This window comes from Rousettus aegyptiacus, unplaced genomic scaffold (assembly GCF_014176215.1).
Source record: "Rousettus aegyptiacus isolate mRouAeg1 unplaced genomic scaffold, mRouAeg1.p scaffold_m13_p_1, whole genome shotgun sequence".
Lineage (NCBI taxonomy): Eukaryota > Metazoa > Chordata > Mammalia > Chiroptera > Pteropodidae > Rousettus > Rousettus aegyptiacus.
Window position 1 is genome coordinate 181195066 of NW_023416284.1, and position 17312 is coordinate 181212377.

Sequence of the window (17312 nt, forward strand, 5' to 3'; positions counted from 1 at the left end):
ATGATGGAGAATGGGTTAATGGGGGAGGGGGGTGGTAGAGGGGACCTTATGCAGATGGGTACTGTACTTCATGAGTAAATGTTTTTAAAGATTTTGCTAAAGAACTTTTAATGAAGCTAATTTTAAGGGCTTTTGCAAAACCACAGATGTTTTCAGACTCACCTAATTCAGCTTCATCATTTTACAGCTGGGCTATTTTAGTCCCTATGTGGGTTACCTACTATGTCAGAGCAGAACTATTTAACCCCAAGTAACTTGAATTCTTGTTTTACATGGTTTTGTTTTTTTTTTTTTTTTTTTAATTTATAAAGGACACCAAACTCCCTTGGGTCGAATTCAAGACATACTTTTCTTAGACCAAATTCTATGTCAAGTGAATAGTACTTTAGCAAAGTTTTATGTTAAAAGAGTGAAACATTGTTTTATTTGGCTGTGAGAAGTTTAATACCAGAAAGATGCTTCACATTTGCATGTTTTTAAACACAAGTAAGGCATATGTTTCAGGGCAGCTGATGTAGATCTTGCACTGCTTTCCTCATCCAAAATAATTGGTATCCATGGAAATGCTCTGAACCAGTCAGCTGACCACATTAGCTCATCTCACATGAGCTAATAGAAAATGAGGTTTTGGATGCTTTTGGTCAGTTAATTGAAATGATGCAAGTTCCTTTGAATTTACCACTAGTATTTCTTTTCCCTGATTTTGTGTATAAATGTTTCTTTTAAGGAAAGAATAAACTTTTCCTTGATTTCTCCCCTCCCTCCCCCGCCCCCGCCCTCCGCCCCCATTATGTATTGCTTTTCAGCTAAGGCTCCAAAACTAGGTTGTTTTTCTCCAGCTGCTTTTAAGATTTTGATGTCATAATCGGAAACTGTTAGTTTGCTTATAGTTCTTCTGTTTGGAGTTTGCTGAGTTACTTGGATCTGTGAGCTTGTGGTTTTCTTCAGATTTGGAAAAATTGCAGCCCTTATTTGTTCAGAGATCTTTTCCATGTCTCCCTTTTCTCATTTTAGGCTCCAGTAACACACATGTCATGCTACTTGATACTGCCCCATGGATTACTGGTGCTCTGTTCTTTTTCATGTTTGTTTCTCAATCTTTTTCTCTCTGTTTCATTTTATATGGTTTCTGTTGCTGTGTCTTCAAGTTCACCAATCTTTTCTTCTGTGTCTAATCTGGTTTTAATCCCATCCAGAGTATTTTTCATTTCAGGAAATTTTTCATCTCTAGGTTCTGCTTGAGTCATTTCTGGTATGTTTCTATTGATTTTTCCCCTGGTTTGAGTCATATTTTTCTGTTTCTTTGGTAATTTTTGATAGGGTATCAGACATTATGAATTTTATTTATAGGGTGCTAGACTTTTCTCTTAAAATTTCTCTAAATAATGTTGGACTTTGTTTTGAGATGTAATTAAATTACTAAGTTACTTGGACAGAATGTGAACTAATAACATTTCCGACAAGTGTGAATGCCATCTTGCCTGAGCTAAGTAAATCCTAAGAAAGTGTTAAATACATAACTTCACCTATGTGTAATGCCTGTCCTAAAACTCATTTTAATTATGAATTGTAAATGTAGTGGCTGACAGTACCATATGGCATTTTTCCTACCTCCTTTTCTGTGATGCATAATGAATAAGGAGAGATAAAATATATTATGTTGTATCTTAGTATATGTTAACAGTGTTTATCTCCATTTCCTTGTGATTTTTTGTTTGCTGTTAGAAAAATAATTTGGAAATATGTTGAAATCAGTAGTTTATTATGTGTGTGTGAAGGTATTGAGCCTTAGATAGATGACTTTTTCTTTTGTGATAGATGTAGGTTTGAAAACGAAACCTTCAGCTTTTGTGAAATTAGAGTGGTTTTTCTGCTTTCGTTTGGAGAACACAACCAGATGAATTTGTCCATATCCACAGTTGGAGGACAGTATAAAACAAATATCTTTTTCTGTTTCTTCGAATTAAATTCTTAAAAGTTAGCTACATTTTTATTAAATATGCTTACCTACACTTTTTATTCATTAAAGCACAGGACTTGTTTCCGTGTTTATCAGGCAGTGTATTTATTTAAGAAGATGAGCTCCCTTGTCCTGAGATCGTGACTGTGTCCTCAGGCCCAGGTGCTTGCCGTTTGGGACCCTGCGCACTGAAGTTTGGACGTCTCCGTCTCTCTTCAGAGAATCCTCTTCCACTTTCATTTTGTACTTCTTGAATCCATTCATCCATTTAGTACTGCTGGATATTAGTGAAACATACAAGCTTACATGTCTGTTTGATATTTTGGTATTTTCCACATAGCCCTTTATTTCCATTATTTTGTTTTGGTTCTTTTTTATTCTTCACAACTGAATTTCCTGAAATATGTTACCGTGTTGACCTTACAGAGTCTAAATCAGCCTTGTTCTTAGTCTCAGCAGGATGAGGTCACGCGCGGCCACCTCTTGGTAGCCAGGCAGGAGCCAGGCCTCCGAGTCTCCGGCCGAGGGCATGCTCTGCGCGAGGCTGCCTTTGCCCTTTCTCGTCCACCTCCATTCTCCTCTTCGTCCTGGTTCTCCCTGTCGTCCAGCTCAGTTTATTTAACTGACTAAATGAGCTATAGTCTTTCAGTGATGACCATTCTAGTATGTGAAACATATTATTGTGGAAAACACTAAACGGTTTTGAGTACTATGTTGGAAACTACAGGGGATAGAAAAGTAGTAAAATAAACGCAAAGTCCTTTTTTACCATTGACTGTATCTTAGGGGAAATTAAAAAAAGTTATGATATTTAATTTGAAAGAATTTAGAAATTGTTAAAAAAGTTAAAATGGTTTCCAGTCCTATGTCATGCTGAACTCAAAGGCAGACTTCCCTCTTCATGTTAAGCAGATGCTTAAAGAACTCAGGTTCTCGCGGTCGGTGGTCAGTGCGGTGACTTCCAAGGCCTGCAACACGAGCGGCGTCCATCATCTAGTGAACCCTCGCTCTGTTGTTGCTCCTTCGTTAAGCATGTGTTATTGGATTTAATTAGGGGTCAAAGTACTTACACTTATTTTGCAAATGTGCAGAGTGCAGATTCTAAGTAATTTGGCCAAGGCCCACACAGCTAGTAACGAGCGCAGGAGAGATTTGAACCCAAGTCCCTCAAGCCACAAAGCCTTTGCTGTCAATCATTCCAAAGCCTGTGCTAGTAACTGCTAAGACATGAGAATGAAATTAGTGACCTTGGCGTGGTAACCATGTCCTTTCCTCAGCTGAATCAACTGTTTTGCAGTGCGTGTAGAAGCAACGGATATAGGAAATTTCAAGTTGTGTTATTTGTTGTGTGACTTCGTGAGGCTTAAATAGTAAATTAGCCTAAGGGAATAGGTGCATTTAAAAGTTATTTCTAAATTTGCTCCGTTTTAATTTGTTTTAGTTAGCTTTCAGCGAATTTCACTTGTGTTGTGTGTACATGTGTGAGGCATGTGCACTCCAAGTATCTAGAGTGGGCTTAGCTGATTAAAAAATCAGTTTTGACCTGTTAAAGCTGTTCTTTGAAGATTTCAGTACTGTAAATTTGTATAATTCTGCAACTTTTTTATTTTTTTCTGAAATTTTGTCAGTCTAATAATAGTGGTTTCATAGATTTTAGTGATTTTTCTTTCTACCGTGTGATTTTGAGTAGCTTTGATTTTATATCAGGGTATAAATTGCCAGGAAAAACCTGGTTGTACTTTGGAGATAGTTTGGAGTGATGTTCGTAAAATCTGAAGTGCATGTTATGAAGAATGCTCAGACCAGGGTAGGCGGTGGTAATCAGCATCCGAAAGGAGCTTCAGGTTGGTTCCTGCTGGTTGGCTGACTTGGAATCGTATTTGTTCTCAGTTTACAGCGTCACATTTCTTCCGTTAGCTATGCAAACAGAACTCTTACCATCATTGGAGAGGTTGGCTGGGGACCGAGGCTTGGCAGGAGGACCTGTTTCCGGAGAACAGGTTGACGAGGAGCTGCATTTTGAAGGCGGAGAGAAGCGAATTCCTTTTCCTGCTCTCACCACCCTTCTGCCCCCACCCCCACCCGAGCGCTGCGTCGTGGCGTCTAACGACACAGAGCACTCGCCTGCCGCGCGGTACCAGCACGCTCCACTCTGCCGCTCAGGCCTGGCCGAGCGTCCTGCGCTGTCTGTCTGTCTGTCTGTGCTTCACGGACGCAGAGGAGCCCTGCGACCCCAGGCGGCCGCCCTCGCCCGCTCGTCCAGGGAGCTGGCCCGCAAGTGGCTTTTAGTTCTTTTAGTTCTTCATCTGTAAGATTTTAGGTTTAAACTATATTTGTGTTAGAATCCTCCAAACACAACCCGCCCATCGGTTCCGCCTGCGCGGTGACAGTGGCCGCGTCACAGTCATCGCGTTTGGAGTGAGGGACGTCCTTCCTCGGCTTCCCCGTGCGGAGGGAGAGGTCGCCGTGCTGACGAGGGGACATAGCCACAGTAAAGTGTTAGGAGGCATTCTTAACAGAAAGTTCGTTCCGAATTTGAATTCACATTATACGCTCCTGAATATTTCCTCCACGTTTGTCCTTCGCAGGCAAGAGTGCGCTTTGCGAGACGCGGCTTGCAGGATTTCCGAATCTGACCCTGAGGACTTTTCAGACGAAACGAACGCGGAGAACCTCTATGGCGCCTCGCCCCCCAGCACGCCTCGGCAGATGAAACGCATGTCGGCCAAACACCAAAGGAATAACGTAGGGAGGCCCGCCAGTCGAACTAATTTGAAAGGTAGGTCTTGTTCTTAAAAAGATCTGCGAGAGAGCGGCCACGCCGCCCTGAACGTGCCCGATCCCGGCTGATCTCGGAAGCTGAGCAGGGTCGGCGTGGTTAGTACTTGGATGGGAGACCACGTAGGAGGACCAGGTGCTGTAGGCCTAAAAAAAAAAATAAGGGACTGTAAGCTGAGAAGGTTCTTGCAATCTGTGAGGCCAACCAAGGATTGCCTTGCCTAAAAAAAAAAAAAAAAAGATGTGCAGGAGAGGGATGGCGCTTTTGGTATAGACAAGCAACTGTTGATCCTTCTATGGTAATGTTAGTTATTCCTTTTATTTTAAATTTGACTTTAATGCCACTTTTCCACTTTATTCTTGATTTTTGAATTGTTACGGTTATTGTTAATAAAGGAGATAGAAAGGTTTGTCCTGAGGAATGGTTAAAGTCGATGATGTGAGGCATTTGTATTTCTTCTAGATCGTGAAAGGGGCCGCCTGTGGGTGAGTCGGTGTAGTCATCCAGGCTGGCTTCCGCTGTGTGTGGTAGATGGTCCCCTTTGAGCCTCCGGATCTCTTAGACGGAAGTGTCTGCATTCTGTCTGTGGGCACTTGGGGGAGGCAGAGCCAGCCTTTCTCCCCAGGGTCCCCTGGCCAGCCCGAGACTGTGCTCCGTGCCGGTGCCCGGGAGGCTGCCCCTTGAGCGTGCACGGTGCCTCGATGGTCCCCACACCTCATGGCCATGGACAGATGCTGCGCTCTGCTTTGCTGTTTATTTAGGACCCCGCAGCTCCTGGAAGCTCCGAGCGCCTGTGTGTTCACTTCCTCCTCCTCGCACGCACAGCCGCTCTTTTTCTGAGGTGGACGATTGAATCACGCTGGCCTGCTGCACCCTTGTGCCCTACTTTCTGGCGTGGAACCTCAGGTCACTGAAGCCGAAGGTATTACAGTGTCCCAGTTAATTTCAGCAGCCCACTTGTCCTGAAACTGATTTCATAGCTTTCTGGAGTTCATCCATCTGTTCCTGCAGAAATAGGGATTTCATTTTCTGTGTCTTCTGGGAAATCCCCCCATCACGTGTTCCCCCTACTGAAATCAAACCCTTTGTCGTCTGTCCCCTTCTTTGTCCCTTGTTTTCCTCCCTCTTTGGCCAGGTCCCGCTTCCCACAGCCGTCCACACTGGACTCGCACCGGCACGATGGGCAGGTTCGCTCTGTGTCCCTGTCGTAGCCTTCCTCAGGGAGGGGGGAAGCGGGAGAGACGGCACCTGTCGTGTTTATTTGCTAGAGTGCAGCCCTGTCCGGGGACGAGTTCCCAGGTGGAACTTGTCTTTCTTTCCCACAGGGAAGATGGTTCTTTACTTCGTTTTACTTTATTTGCAGCGGTCTGTTAACCTGTGTCCTATACTTACCCCTTTGGAAATTAATAGCTTCCTATTGCAATTTGTCATTCTTAAAATCAGTCCTTGTCCATTTTCTCAAATTTTTCAAGTGCCTTCAGAGATTCCTTATCTGACCTAGCGCCGAAGCGGCGTCTCCCGAGTCAGTGTTAGTGGACGCGTTTGCTTCGCGGCGGTGACATGAGAGGGTGCCGGGAGCACACCTGCTGTTTCTTCACTCGTGGGCCCGTGTCATTTTAGAGTAGGAGTTGAGAGCGCAGTCTCTGCGTTTCATAGATTGAGAAACTGAGGCCTGGAGGCTTGAGCTAGTGGCAGGACTGTGTCGAGAACCGGTTCCCCTGCTCCTCGATGTGGACCTCTTCCCTGTGCAGGCCGCGTGCACCAGGCTCGCCCGAACGTGGTACGTGAGCTGACTGGACTGGACCGTCTGTCACCCGTCGGTCAGCACACCAGGCACCAGGTGTTCGCTGAGCTTCCCATGTCCTTCGGGCTACGTGGGGCTAGAAGAAAGCGGGAAGGGCTTCTCTTTTCCTTCTAGACTTCTTTCCATTGTTCACGTCATAGAATTGCAGAATTGTAGGTCTGGAAGGGGTCCAGAGACCATTTCTGGTTCCTGCCACTCTTCAGGTGGGGATGCGAAAGCCCATAAACCAGCCTCGTAGCCGTTTCTGAGCAGACCTGGACACCAGGGGCCTTGGTAACTTGTTTTTTTCCATCGTATTGCAAAAGATTACAGGTTTGTTTTTGGAAATTTCGAAAATACAGACAAAAAGAAATAAAGATATCCAAAAACCCAGTAGCAGCAGTAACTTTTACCATCTTTGCCTTGTATTCTCTTTGTTTGCCTGTATTTATGTTGTCATACTATATTTACTATTTCATAACCGGCATTTTCATTTAATGCTTTACAGACTTTTTATGTCATCGGATAACCGGCACTGTTCATTTAAATGGCTGCTGTATCGTTTATCGCAGAATTTGCCCAGTTATCACTAAGAGTTGTTGAGCGCTTACTATGTGCAAATCACTGTGCTTAGCTCCTCAGAAGAGTTTCTTTTAAATATTGTGATAACCCGCCGAGGTATGGGTCCTGCAGAGCGTTCAGTTTGCGCTTGGGGAAATGGCAGTTTCCAGGGTCCTTGGTTTTCAGTGGCCCAGGCGCGTGTCTGCTGGAAAGCAGCTTCCTGTGCCTGCCATCAGGTGAGTCGCTTCTTGCCACTGTTCTTGTTCACGAACACCAGGAAGAGATGGACATGAAGCAGCCATGCTGGGCAGGTGGCCGTTCGACATTTTGGGGCGGGGTGTTCGTGTCGTGACCGCAGAAAGTCCTCGAGGGCGTCCTTGCTTGGGGACCCTGCGGCAGGGCTGGAGGGCGGGGCTTGGCGCCCATCGCCTGGCTCCTCGTCCTGCTTCTGCCGGCTCCTGTGCTCGCAGCCTCTTGCCTTATTTTCTTCATCGGTAAAATCCTCTGCTGGGCAGTGCTGTGAGGATCGTACGTTCAGTAAGTAATTAGCTGTCGTTGTTGTTGTAAACTGAAGATTTCGTCCTCGATATTTATTACTTTTATTCTCGTCCTCGATTTTAAACTTCCGAGTAGAATTAAATCATAACGCTGGATGTGTCCATATGAACTGGTGTCCCTACCGTGAGGGCGCCGAGTCTCAGGCCGCACAGCTCCTGAGCGACGCGTCGGGACTCCGGCCCGGGCCAGCCCTCCCCGGACTGCGCGCTCCCCGCCGGTGTTCGCTTTCTCGCTGCACATGTTGTCACCACAGTCACTGTTCATTAAGTGTTTCTTTCCTTTCTGTTTCCCTGTACCTCTCTTTCCTTCCTCCTACCCCCTCTTCTCATTCCCTTCTTTCCTTCCTTCCATTCTCCCCTTATTTCTTCTTCGTCCTGTCCACTGAGTCAGAATTTAGAATTTGAGGGACGCTGGGGCGTGTGCTGTTTCGGATGCTGGGTAAGCCGTAGCCCCGTCCTCCGTGGGGACCACGCGGCTGAGCAGGCCGCGCGATGCCGTGTGGTGGACCTGGAATGGAGGGCGGACGGCAGAGGCCGCCTCCAGTGCCCGCGGCAGCGCCAGGACAGGCCCCGGCGCTGGGAAGACGCCTGGAACAAGCGACATTTGTGCTCTGACCTGAGGGTGGAGTCGGGGAGACCAAAGTCTCAAACTGGTCTGTGATTCATAATAATGTGTTGGTCCCTCAGTATTTTTAAGAGCTTTTTAGAATTAATTAGTTGGTCAGCTTTACCTTAGAAACTTTCCAAGGAACTGTGAACTGGGACATTATTTTCTTCTCGCTGCAGCAGGCACGGCCCCTCTGAATCATACTGTTCACTCTTGAACTGCTGTCAAACAGACTCATTTTTTAATAAATGTCATTAGTAACATTTGCATTTTCCTGGTTATTGCTGTGCAGTAAACCACCCCAAACTTCGCGGGGTACAACAGCAGCCGGTCTTCCGTGCCCGCGTTGCAGTGGGCAGGTGGCTCCCGTCCAGCTCCGCTCCGTCGACTGGAGGCGGCGTCATGGCTTAGCTGTGCCGGAAGCCTGGTCCCTCAGTTCTCCCCCGCATGGCGTCTGCTGGGTCTTATGTCCAAGGGGGCTCCTCCTCTCCCAGGTCTAGCACCTGGGCTGAGGGCTAGCATCGTTGTTTTCCATGTGACCTTTGACAACATTCGCCTGGGCTGGTTCCGGGGTAATTGAACTATGTGGCCGTTAGCTTCCCTTGGAGCAAGTGTTTTAAGAAATCGAGGGAGAAGTTGGGAAGCTTCTTATAACTTAGCCTGGGAGGTCACCCAGCATCACTCCTGCTGCGTCCTTTGGGCGACACAGGGCCAGCCAGGCCGGATTCAGTGTGGGAGGGGACCACACAGGGCATCCGCGCCCGAAGGTCTGGTTCTTTGGTGACCTGAGAGACCAGTTCCTCACTGCGCGTAAGGGGGAATAGTGTCTGGGCGCCTTACTGTTTTTGTGCCCTTCAGCCCCTCTCCCTCATAAACGGAAACGGCATCAGGAGCGTACCCGAGGGAATATAGGGTGCAGAAGGGCCGCGGAGGGCTCCGCGTGTTGAAAGGAGGTGAGAGTGACCATTAACACTCTTTTTCTTAGTGATGGTGAGTGGTGGCCATTGTCATGAACTCATGTGTAGGCACGATTCTTTAACTGTTTTTAATCCTTATAAAAAATAAACATATAACATTACCGGACTCTCCGTTCCAGCCACACTCTTCTCTTCCGCCTCTGAGTCGTCATGCTCCTCTGGCTTAACATTCCTCCTGCCTGCCTCACTACCCGCAGGGAAGCCGACGGGTTCTTCAGGGCCCCAGCCAGGCGCCTGGTCTTACTGAAAGCCGCACAGGTCAGGTAGCCCACTGTAATCTGTCTTTCATGGTACTCAGTGTCTTAGCCTTTCTTCGGTCAGCCGGTACTGCCCTGCGAACAGCTTTTGAGAGGTGTACGGTCGCCGTGATGGTGTAAGTGTGGGTCAGGAGCCCTGTGCCGACATCTGCTTCTCCATCTGTGTCCTGTGGTGATCTTCATCATATCTTACTATGAAGATTATGACGATCTCTGTAAAGCTATTACCTCGAAAATGAGTGATTGAATAAAGCAGTGTTTCCCAAAATAGTGTCCTTTTAGCCACGCTGAATCAGAGACACTGGGACCGGGCCCAGGAATCCGCGGGATTTTTAACGCCTGTGGAAATTTGAGAACCCCGAATTGGAAAATCTTTAAGCCCCTTCAGATTGCTGACATCTTTTGATAGTCTGGATCGTTGCTCTGATGACCACCTCACATTTAAAGGTGAAGGACAGACATTGATTTATGCTTTCTCATTTGAGAGCTTGAGGAAGGCCAGTGTGTTGAGTTTGCCAATACATGTATGAGAGGACACTGGAATTGTAAGGACTTGATATCAACTACATCTTATACATGTTCCAAAGAACCATTTCAAGGTGTGGATGGTGGGGAATTCATCTCCTTTCAGAAGCTCTATTTATATTTTACTTCGTTAATTGAGGAGGCATTTAGTACTAACAAATGAAACAAAAAAACCTGTCCATTGATATTGGGCTCTCGAGTATTGTTAAATGTTTCTTACTCATGTCACAGTGGTAAAGACAAAAGCATTAGTGCTTGGGAAGTTACCGTGTCTAACTTTACAGACCTCTTTCTTTCAACAGCCTAATGCTTCTCTGGGTCTCCCTTAACTGGCGGGTCCCTTGTAATTTTATAGAGGCCTGCTTGGTCACCATTTGCTAGAAAATCCCCTTCTCTCCTTTCTTCATCACAAGTGTATTATTTGAAAAATATAGCTCCCGATGATATAGATAGATGAGTATTATCTTTTTCACAGTAACAAGATCAGGGGTTAAGTCCATTTTAAGATTAATTACATCTTTTTGAAGATGTATCCGTTTTTGTTTTTTTTTTTTCCCCTCTAAAATCAGCTTGGTCTTTTTGTTTTGGAAAAAAAATACCTTCTTTGTTCCATCTTGTTCTTTTCCCTGTTTGCTTTTCTTTACACACATTGTAGATCTGAATATTAAGCCACGGCTTTTTGTAAACACAATTTCAAGAAGTTGTATAATATATTTCGTGTGCTGTAGGTAAGGTAGGCTTACCAAGATTTGTATATAATCTACAAAATTTAGTTTTTTAGGCTTGCCCAAATTTCTGTCTATACAGAAAAATGGTATTGTGGCATTTATTTGGATGCATATACTGGTTAATACAACATTCTGTACTAGGTCTGCTTTGTCTCTTCTGCATACTTTTCTTGGATGTTCTTATATATTCTTCTGGTATTAAATAATTTCTAATACATACTGATGATTTCCAAATCGCTATCTCTGGATTTCTCTCCCAAGTTCAAGACTTATACATAAGTTACCTATAGACATTTCTACACGATGTCCCATAGACACATCAAACTCAGTGCATTAAAGCTAAATACAGTGTAGTTAAAATATGGTATAGTTAAAATATAGTGTCGTTAAATTTAGAAGCACTTGTTAGCTTTGCTTTCAAATGACCGTCTTACTCGGCAGAAGTGAATGTTTTGGGTGTGCTATTCAATAAAGCCGTAAAGAATACCAGTAAACAAATAGCAAAGAGGGTGAAGGGCTGGCCTAGTACATTTGTTATGAATGAGGATCGATAATCGTTTGTAGCTAGAAACAATGAAATTGTGAAGAAATTGCTTAAATGGACTGTATAAAAAGTTTTACGATATTCTGAAGTAAAATATATTAAAACTCAGATAAACTCATCATGTAAAAATATTGCTAATTTAAAAAAAATATAAATTATAATAATTTTTATATTACAGTAAGCAGAAATCCCGAGACATAAATCCTTTATGAGGAATCAGTCCTAAAGGAAATGAAATATACTGTGAATCAGGTTGGAGGTGCTCTTAGGAATATTTGTTTTAAAATTCTTATTTTAAAACTAATTTAATGTAATTGATTAAGAGATAAACGTTTTTAAACAGATTTTCTCTGGAGAATTCATTTCGAATATATAAGTCTATAACCCATATACAGTATTTCATCAAATCTAAGGCTTACTGTACTATTATGTACTAAGAAGAAAAACGCTTACAGTTGAAGGCGCAGTTGTTCTTATACTTAGAACTTTTTATTTTTTTGAAAGAACTATGCTAATGTTTAGGTACAGGTTTAGAAAACCATTTATTACTCATATATAAGAATATATAAGCGAAATATATTAGTGGATATGTTTCTAAAGGTTATTCATGTCACTACTAATTATAACACATTCTAATTTTAGAGATGTTAAGATACAAAACACGTGTCCTAGATTGAGGGAAACGAAGTCTGTCTTGCGTGTGGAGGAGAGCTCGTGACGGCGTCCCAGGGTGGGCGTTACTGAAGTGGGGCTGAAGGCGATCGCCCAGGGGCGGGAGAGTAGGACAGAAGAAGTCTAAGAGTGGAGCTTTAAGACAGGACAGCTTGTCACGGAGTGAGCAGAGTTCCACGGAGAGGATTTAAGAAGGAGCGACGTGGGGAGGAGAGAGCCCCCGAGTGCTGCCCCTGGAAAGCAGCGGAGGGAGGGGTTTCGCGAGGCGGAGAGTGAGCGGTGTCAGAAACGCCGGCCTGGAAGGAGGGCGGGCGTGCGTTCGTGTCAGAGCTCGGGAATGAAAGCTGTAGAATTTTTTTTACAGTCGTTTGAAGGAGAAGTGCGATATTTACTTTCTTTGCATTAATGATTTTATGTGCCAGTATAGTAGACTAGGCAAATTATACTAAACTAGGTTGTATGTCTTTCATTTTGTTAATGTTAAGTTTAAAATGTTTGTTCATTTGTTTGTGGCCAAGAAGAAATCAAGGAGTAGACTAAAGTAAGGTTAAAATTTTTGCTTATCACCTGTTTTTTAATTTTCATGAGAATAATCTTAAAGTGCCTTAAGGATTCTTTCCTCAATCTACTTTTATAAATGAGAAAAGTGACCTAGAAAACTTAAGTGATTTGGTCTAAGTTAATACATTTAGTTCATGGCAAAGGCAGGAATCAGGTATTTTCTAAACCAGGTTTCTGGCAGATCTGCACAATTTCTCCCTTCTAAGTCGAAGATGGTAACTTGTGAAGATTTGACTCCTGGATGACCGTACTTTGTAGCATCGAGGTAAACAGCTCGTTTTAGGTTAATAGTGGAGAATGTTAGAATGTAGCAGAGAAATGGATAAAATCTTTTTAAAAATTGAGAGAGAAATATATATATTTTGATTTTTTAATTTTCAGCATCTGGTCTGATTTTTTTCCCCAGTAACAGCCCGAAAATATAAGTACATGTGAATATCGGTTTTATTGAAAATACTAAGATCAGCTTCATATCTTAATGTAATATAACATCATGTTTACTTTTTTGATAGAAAAAATGAACGCGTCAAGCCAGCCCGCGAACAGAGACAGCGGCAAGGCCGGGGAGAGCGTGGAGGAGTACAGCTACAAGCAGGAGAAGAAGTCCCGGGCCGCGCTCAGGACGACGGAGCGCGACCACAAGAAGAGCGTGCAGTGCTCGTTCATGCTGGACTCGGTGGGGGGCGCGTTGCCCAAAAAACCCATCCCGGACGTGGATCTCAATAAGCCTTACCTCAGCCTCGGCTGCAGCAACGCCAAGCTGCCCGTGTCCGTGCCCGTGCCCATCCCGAGGACTGCCCGCCAGACTTCCAGGACGGACTGCCCCGCAGATCGCTTAAAGTTTTTTGAAACTTTACGACTTCTGCTAAAGCTTACCTCAGTCTCGAAGAAGAAGGACAGGGAGCAAAGAGGACAGGAGAATACTTCTGCTTTCTGGTTTAACCGATCCAATGAGCTGATCTGGTTAGAGCTACAAGCCTGGCACGCAGGACGGACCATTAACGACCAGGACCTCTTTCTGTACACCGCCCGGCAGGCCATACCGGATATCATCAACGAAATCCTGACTTTCAAAGTGAATTATGGGAGCTTTGGCTTTGTGAGGAACGGCGCTAGTTTTAATGGTACTTCAGTGGAAGGGCAGTGCAGAGCCCCTCATGGGACAAGGATTGTGGGTTACCCCACGTATCACGAGCATCTCCAGCGCCAGAGGGTGTCGTTTGAGCAGGTAAAACGGATCATGGAGCTGCTGGAGTACATCGAAGCACTTTACCCGTCCTTGCAGGCTCTCCAGAAGGACTACGAGAGATACGCCGCGAAGGACTTTCAGGACAGGGTGCAGGCGCTCTGCCTGTGGTTGAACATCACGAAAGACTTGAATCAGAAATTGCGGATTATGGGCACTGTTTTGGGCATCAAGAATTTATCAGACATCGGCTGGCCGGTGTTTGAAATCCCTTCCCCTCGATCATCTAAAGGCAACGAGCCCGAAGACGAGGGCGAGGACACGGAAGGAGAATTGAAAGAGTTGGAAAGTAGCACCGACGATAGCGAAGAGGAGCAGACCTCCTCCGATGCAGGGGCTCCGGAGCCCGCACAGCCCGCCGACAGCTCTCTGGGCGCCCAGCCGCAGGCCTGCGGGTCCAAGAAGCTGGAGAGGCTCGGATCCGAGGACGACTGCGTTGGCTGGGGGACGCAGGACGGCAGCGCAGAAGCCGGCGTCAGCAGACACTGTCTGACTTCCATTTATAGACCGTTTGTGGACAAAGCACTGAAGCAGATGGGGTTAAGAAAGTTAATTCTAAGACTTCACAAGCTCATGGACGGTTCCTTGCAGAGGGCACGTGTAGCACTGGTAAAGAGTGACCGTCCGGTGGAGGTAGGTGTCCAGTGGGCGTTAATCAGTGTGGTCTTTTCCTTAGCACCAATACTGCTTGTAAGTTGCAGGGTGTGTCGTGTTGATTATTAGGCACTTTCCCAGTCTTGATATTCTTAAGGCCTACGTGGTGGTTATTATAAATTACAGATTTAAACATTCCTATAAAGTACTGTGATAAATGGAGAAATGAATCTATGAAAACTGTACCGAAGTTAGTGTAAGGTGTGTGTGTTTGTGTGTGTGTGTGAAATCCAACCATATAAATATAGGATGGAGAGGGACAGACTAGGTATAAATAAAGAAGGCAGAAAGCCACAATCATGGGTGACCACAAGCTGAATGTGAGTCAGTAAAAAGTCAACATGATGTTAAAATATTTTTAAGTATGGCATCCAAGGCCATGGATATAGTTCTCTCTCTATTCTCTGCAGACACCTACTCCCTTTTTGAGTAGCATGCGTAGTGTCAGCACTGGATGTGAACTGTAGAGAAATGTGAGAAGGGTCAAGGGGAAAACGCTTACACTGTCTGGTAGGGTTGAAGTGTTTAACGTGGACGATGGACGTCTGCGGGAGGCTTAGTTCTTAGCAAGTACGTGTTTCATTTGGTGGAGATTTTTGTGAGAGGGGTCTGCCCACTGGAGGAAATAGGTTTGTCAAATAACAAAAGAGTGACCGAGAGCGGACAGAGCGAACGTAGAAGCTCTTCTGCAGTGGAGGTTGATCCAAACTCATGAAAGGCGAGGTTCGACTAACGGGGGAGGGAAAGAGGACCTTGTTTCGGGGAAAGAGCCACAGCTTTGAAGTCAAGGAGCTGGGTTTCCTTCCCCGATGTGGCGCTTTCTCACCACAGAACTTCGTAAGTGACCTACTCTTTCTGACCCTCAGTCTTTTCTGCTGTGGAATGGGTGTAGTACTTTCTCACCTACCTCACAGGGTTGTTGTGAGGCTTTAAGAAGACTTTTGTATCAACAGTGAAATACTGTAGAGGTCAAATATGAATTATTAGTTTTTTTAGAAGTTCTGTTACATTCTGGTTTTTTCCCTTGAAGCTAACTATAAGTCAGTATGGGCTAGACTGTTCTATATTTTGTTTAAAATATGTGTTTTACCCCTTAATTACCAAATAATCACATATTTTAAGGGCATGTTAATAAGTGCAGAACTTTTTAGGCTTGAGAATGATTTTATCATTGTTAATTGTTAGAAACATCTTGACCAACGGCAGGTCGTTCTCAGTACATATCTTCTATTTTGCAGTTTTCATGGCTTACGTGATAATGGTAATAGAGTTGAAGGATTTTCTAGAAAAGAAGCAATATACTCATGACATTTGATTTGTTTTGTGTGTGTCTTTATATTTTTATTCTTTATGATTAAGTTATTTGTAACTAAAGTTTATAAATAACATATGATCTTATATTTAATTCCCCTTGGCTTGTAAGCATGCTTTATAAAACGATTTTCCTCTAAAATTTTATTACATTTAAAAATCTTTAAATTAAAAAATTGCAACTAGTGATAGTAAAAAATGTTTGCAATTTATTTTAATAATATGAATATCATACACAGCCTTAATGTTTTGTTCGAAATTAGATAACATTGCAGCTTCTGTGAATTCCTGTTCTCAGGACACGTTTCTAACTACACGTGCAGTCCCTGATTAGCAGATGGTTAGTTTCCAAAGCTCACTTTGTGAGATAGTTGTTGGGAACTCGAAAATACTTCTCTAGAGAAACTGCTGTAAACGAGATAGTCTCTGGCCATCAGATAAAACTTGTTTAAGTCTAAGTAACTGAACCAATAATGCTAGCCAAAGTTTTATTCCTGGGAGGAAGGACAACATAATAATGCGAGAGGAAAAACATGAGAGCTCAGAGATAGAACAGAACTCATTTTCTCCTCCTTTCTGGACCCAGAGGTGATCTTAGTTCTTTTTCATACTTACTCATTTATTTCCTAGTTTTCTTGTTCCCTTAGTTTGGAGCATCCCAGCACCTTGTTCCTACTTATTTCTCCCACTTGGCTGTACTCCAGATTCCTCTAGCATGGTGGATGTCGCATGTCTCTGAGAGCCATTTCATAGTAACATGTGCTGGTATCCGGATTGGGGACCCTCTGGTCTCCTGGTCCTGCTCCGGCTCCACTAGATACTGCTGGTCCAGTGACCCTTCCTGTCCTTCCTTAAAAACTACTAGTTCAGCAGTTCAGTAGTTAGGGCGTCTTCCCAACAGTTATTGCAGCAAAGTGTGGCTTTTGTTGTATTATTTACAGTTCAATTTTAGTTTAAAAATTAAAACAAGGGACTATGTAAACATATAGAAAATTTATCCTTAATGTCAAAACTAACCAATGCAATTGCAGTCTTTTTTTTTTTTTTTTAAATAAAACTTGTGATCTTGGAATAATTTTAGATTTGTAGAAAACTTGCAAAAATAGAGTTTCATGTGCTCTTCATCTAGCTTCGAATAGCATCTCTGGTATACTTGTCAAAATTAATATAGTAACATTGGTACAAAATACTGTGAACTAAACGGCAGACATTATTCGGGTTCCTATTTTTCTCCTGATGTGCCGTTCCCGCTGCAGTCCCCAGCCGAAGGTGCCTCGTGGAATTTGGTCCCTGTGCCTTCCTAGTCTCCTCGGATCTGTGATAGGGTCTCAGTCTTTGTTTTTCACGCCTGTCTTGAATTTGGTTTTGTCCGATGTTTTCTCATGATCAGTCCGGGGCTTGTGGGCCCAGGTGTGAACACCACAGAGCCGAAGTGCCCTCGTGGCATTGGGTGTCGCTGGGGACGTCAGCCTCAGCTGCTTGGTTAAGGTGGTATCTGCCAGGTTCCTGCACAGGTTACCAGGTTTCCGTTTCTCTGCTTTGTTCTTGGAAGCCAGTCCCTAAGCCCCACCCACCCTCGGGAGGGAATTC

The 17312-nt window shown here is 44.2% G+C and overlaps 1 protein-coding gene across 9 annotated transcripts in view; it reads left to right on the forward strand.

Annotated features, from left to right (window-relative positions):
- MAP3K4 (mitogen-activated protein kinase kinase kinase 4) overlaps positions 1–17312 on the forward strand; it is an 84343-nt gene that overhangs the window by 21660 nt on the left and 45371 nt on the right. For all 9 annotated transcript variants that reach the window (XM_036223455.1, XM_036223439.1, XM_036223440.1 and 6 more), the window contains exons 2-3: positions 4549–4739; positions 13024–14390. In XM_036223455.1, coding sequence (XP_036079348.1) covers positions 4549–4739; positions 13024–14390 — 1558 coding nt within the window. The remainder of the gene's footprint in view (positions 1–4548; positions 4740–13023; positions 14391–17312) is intronic.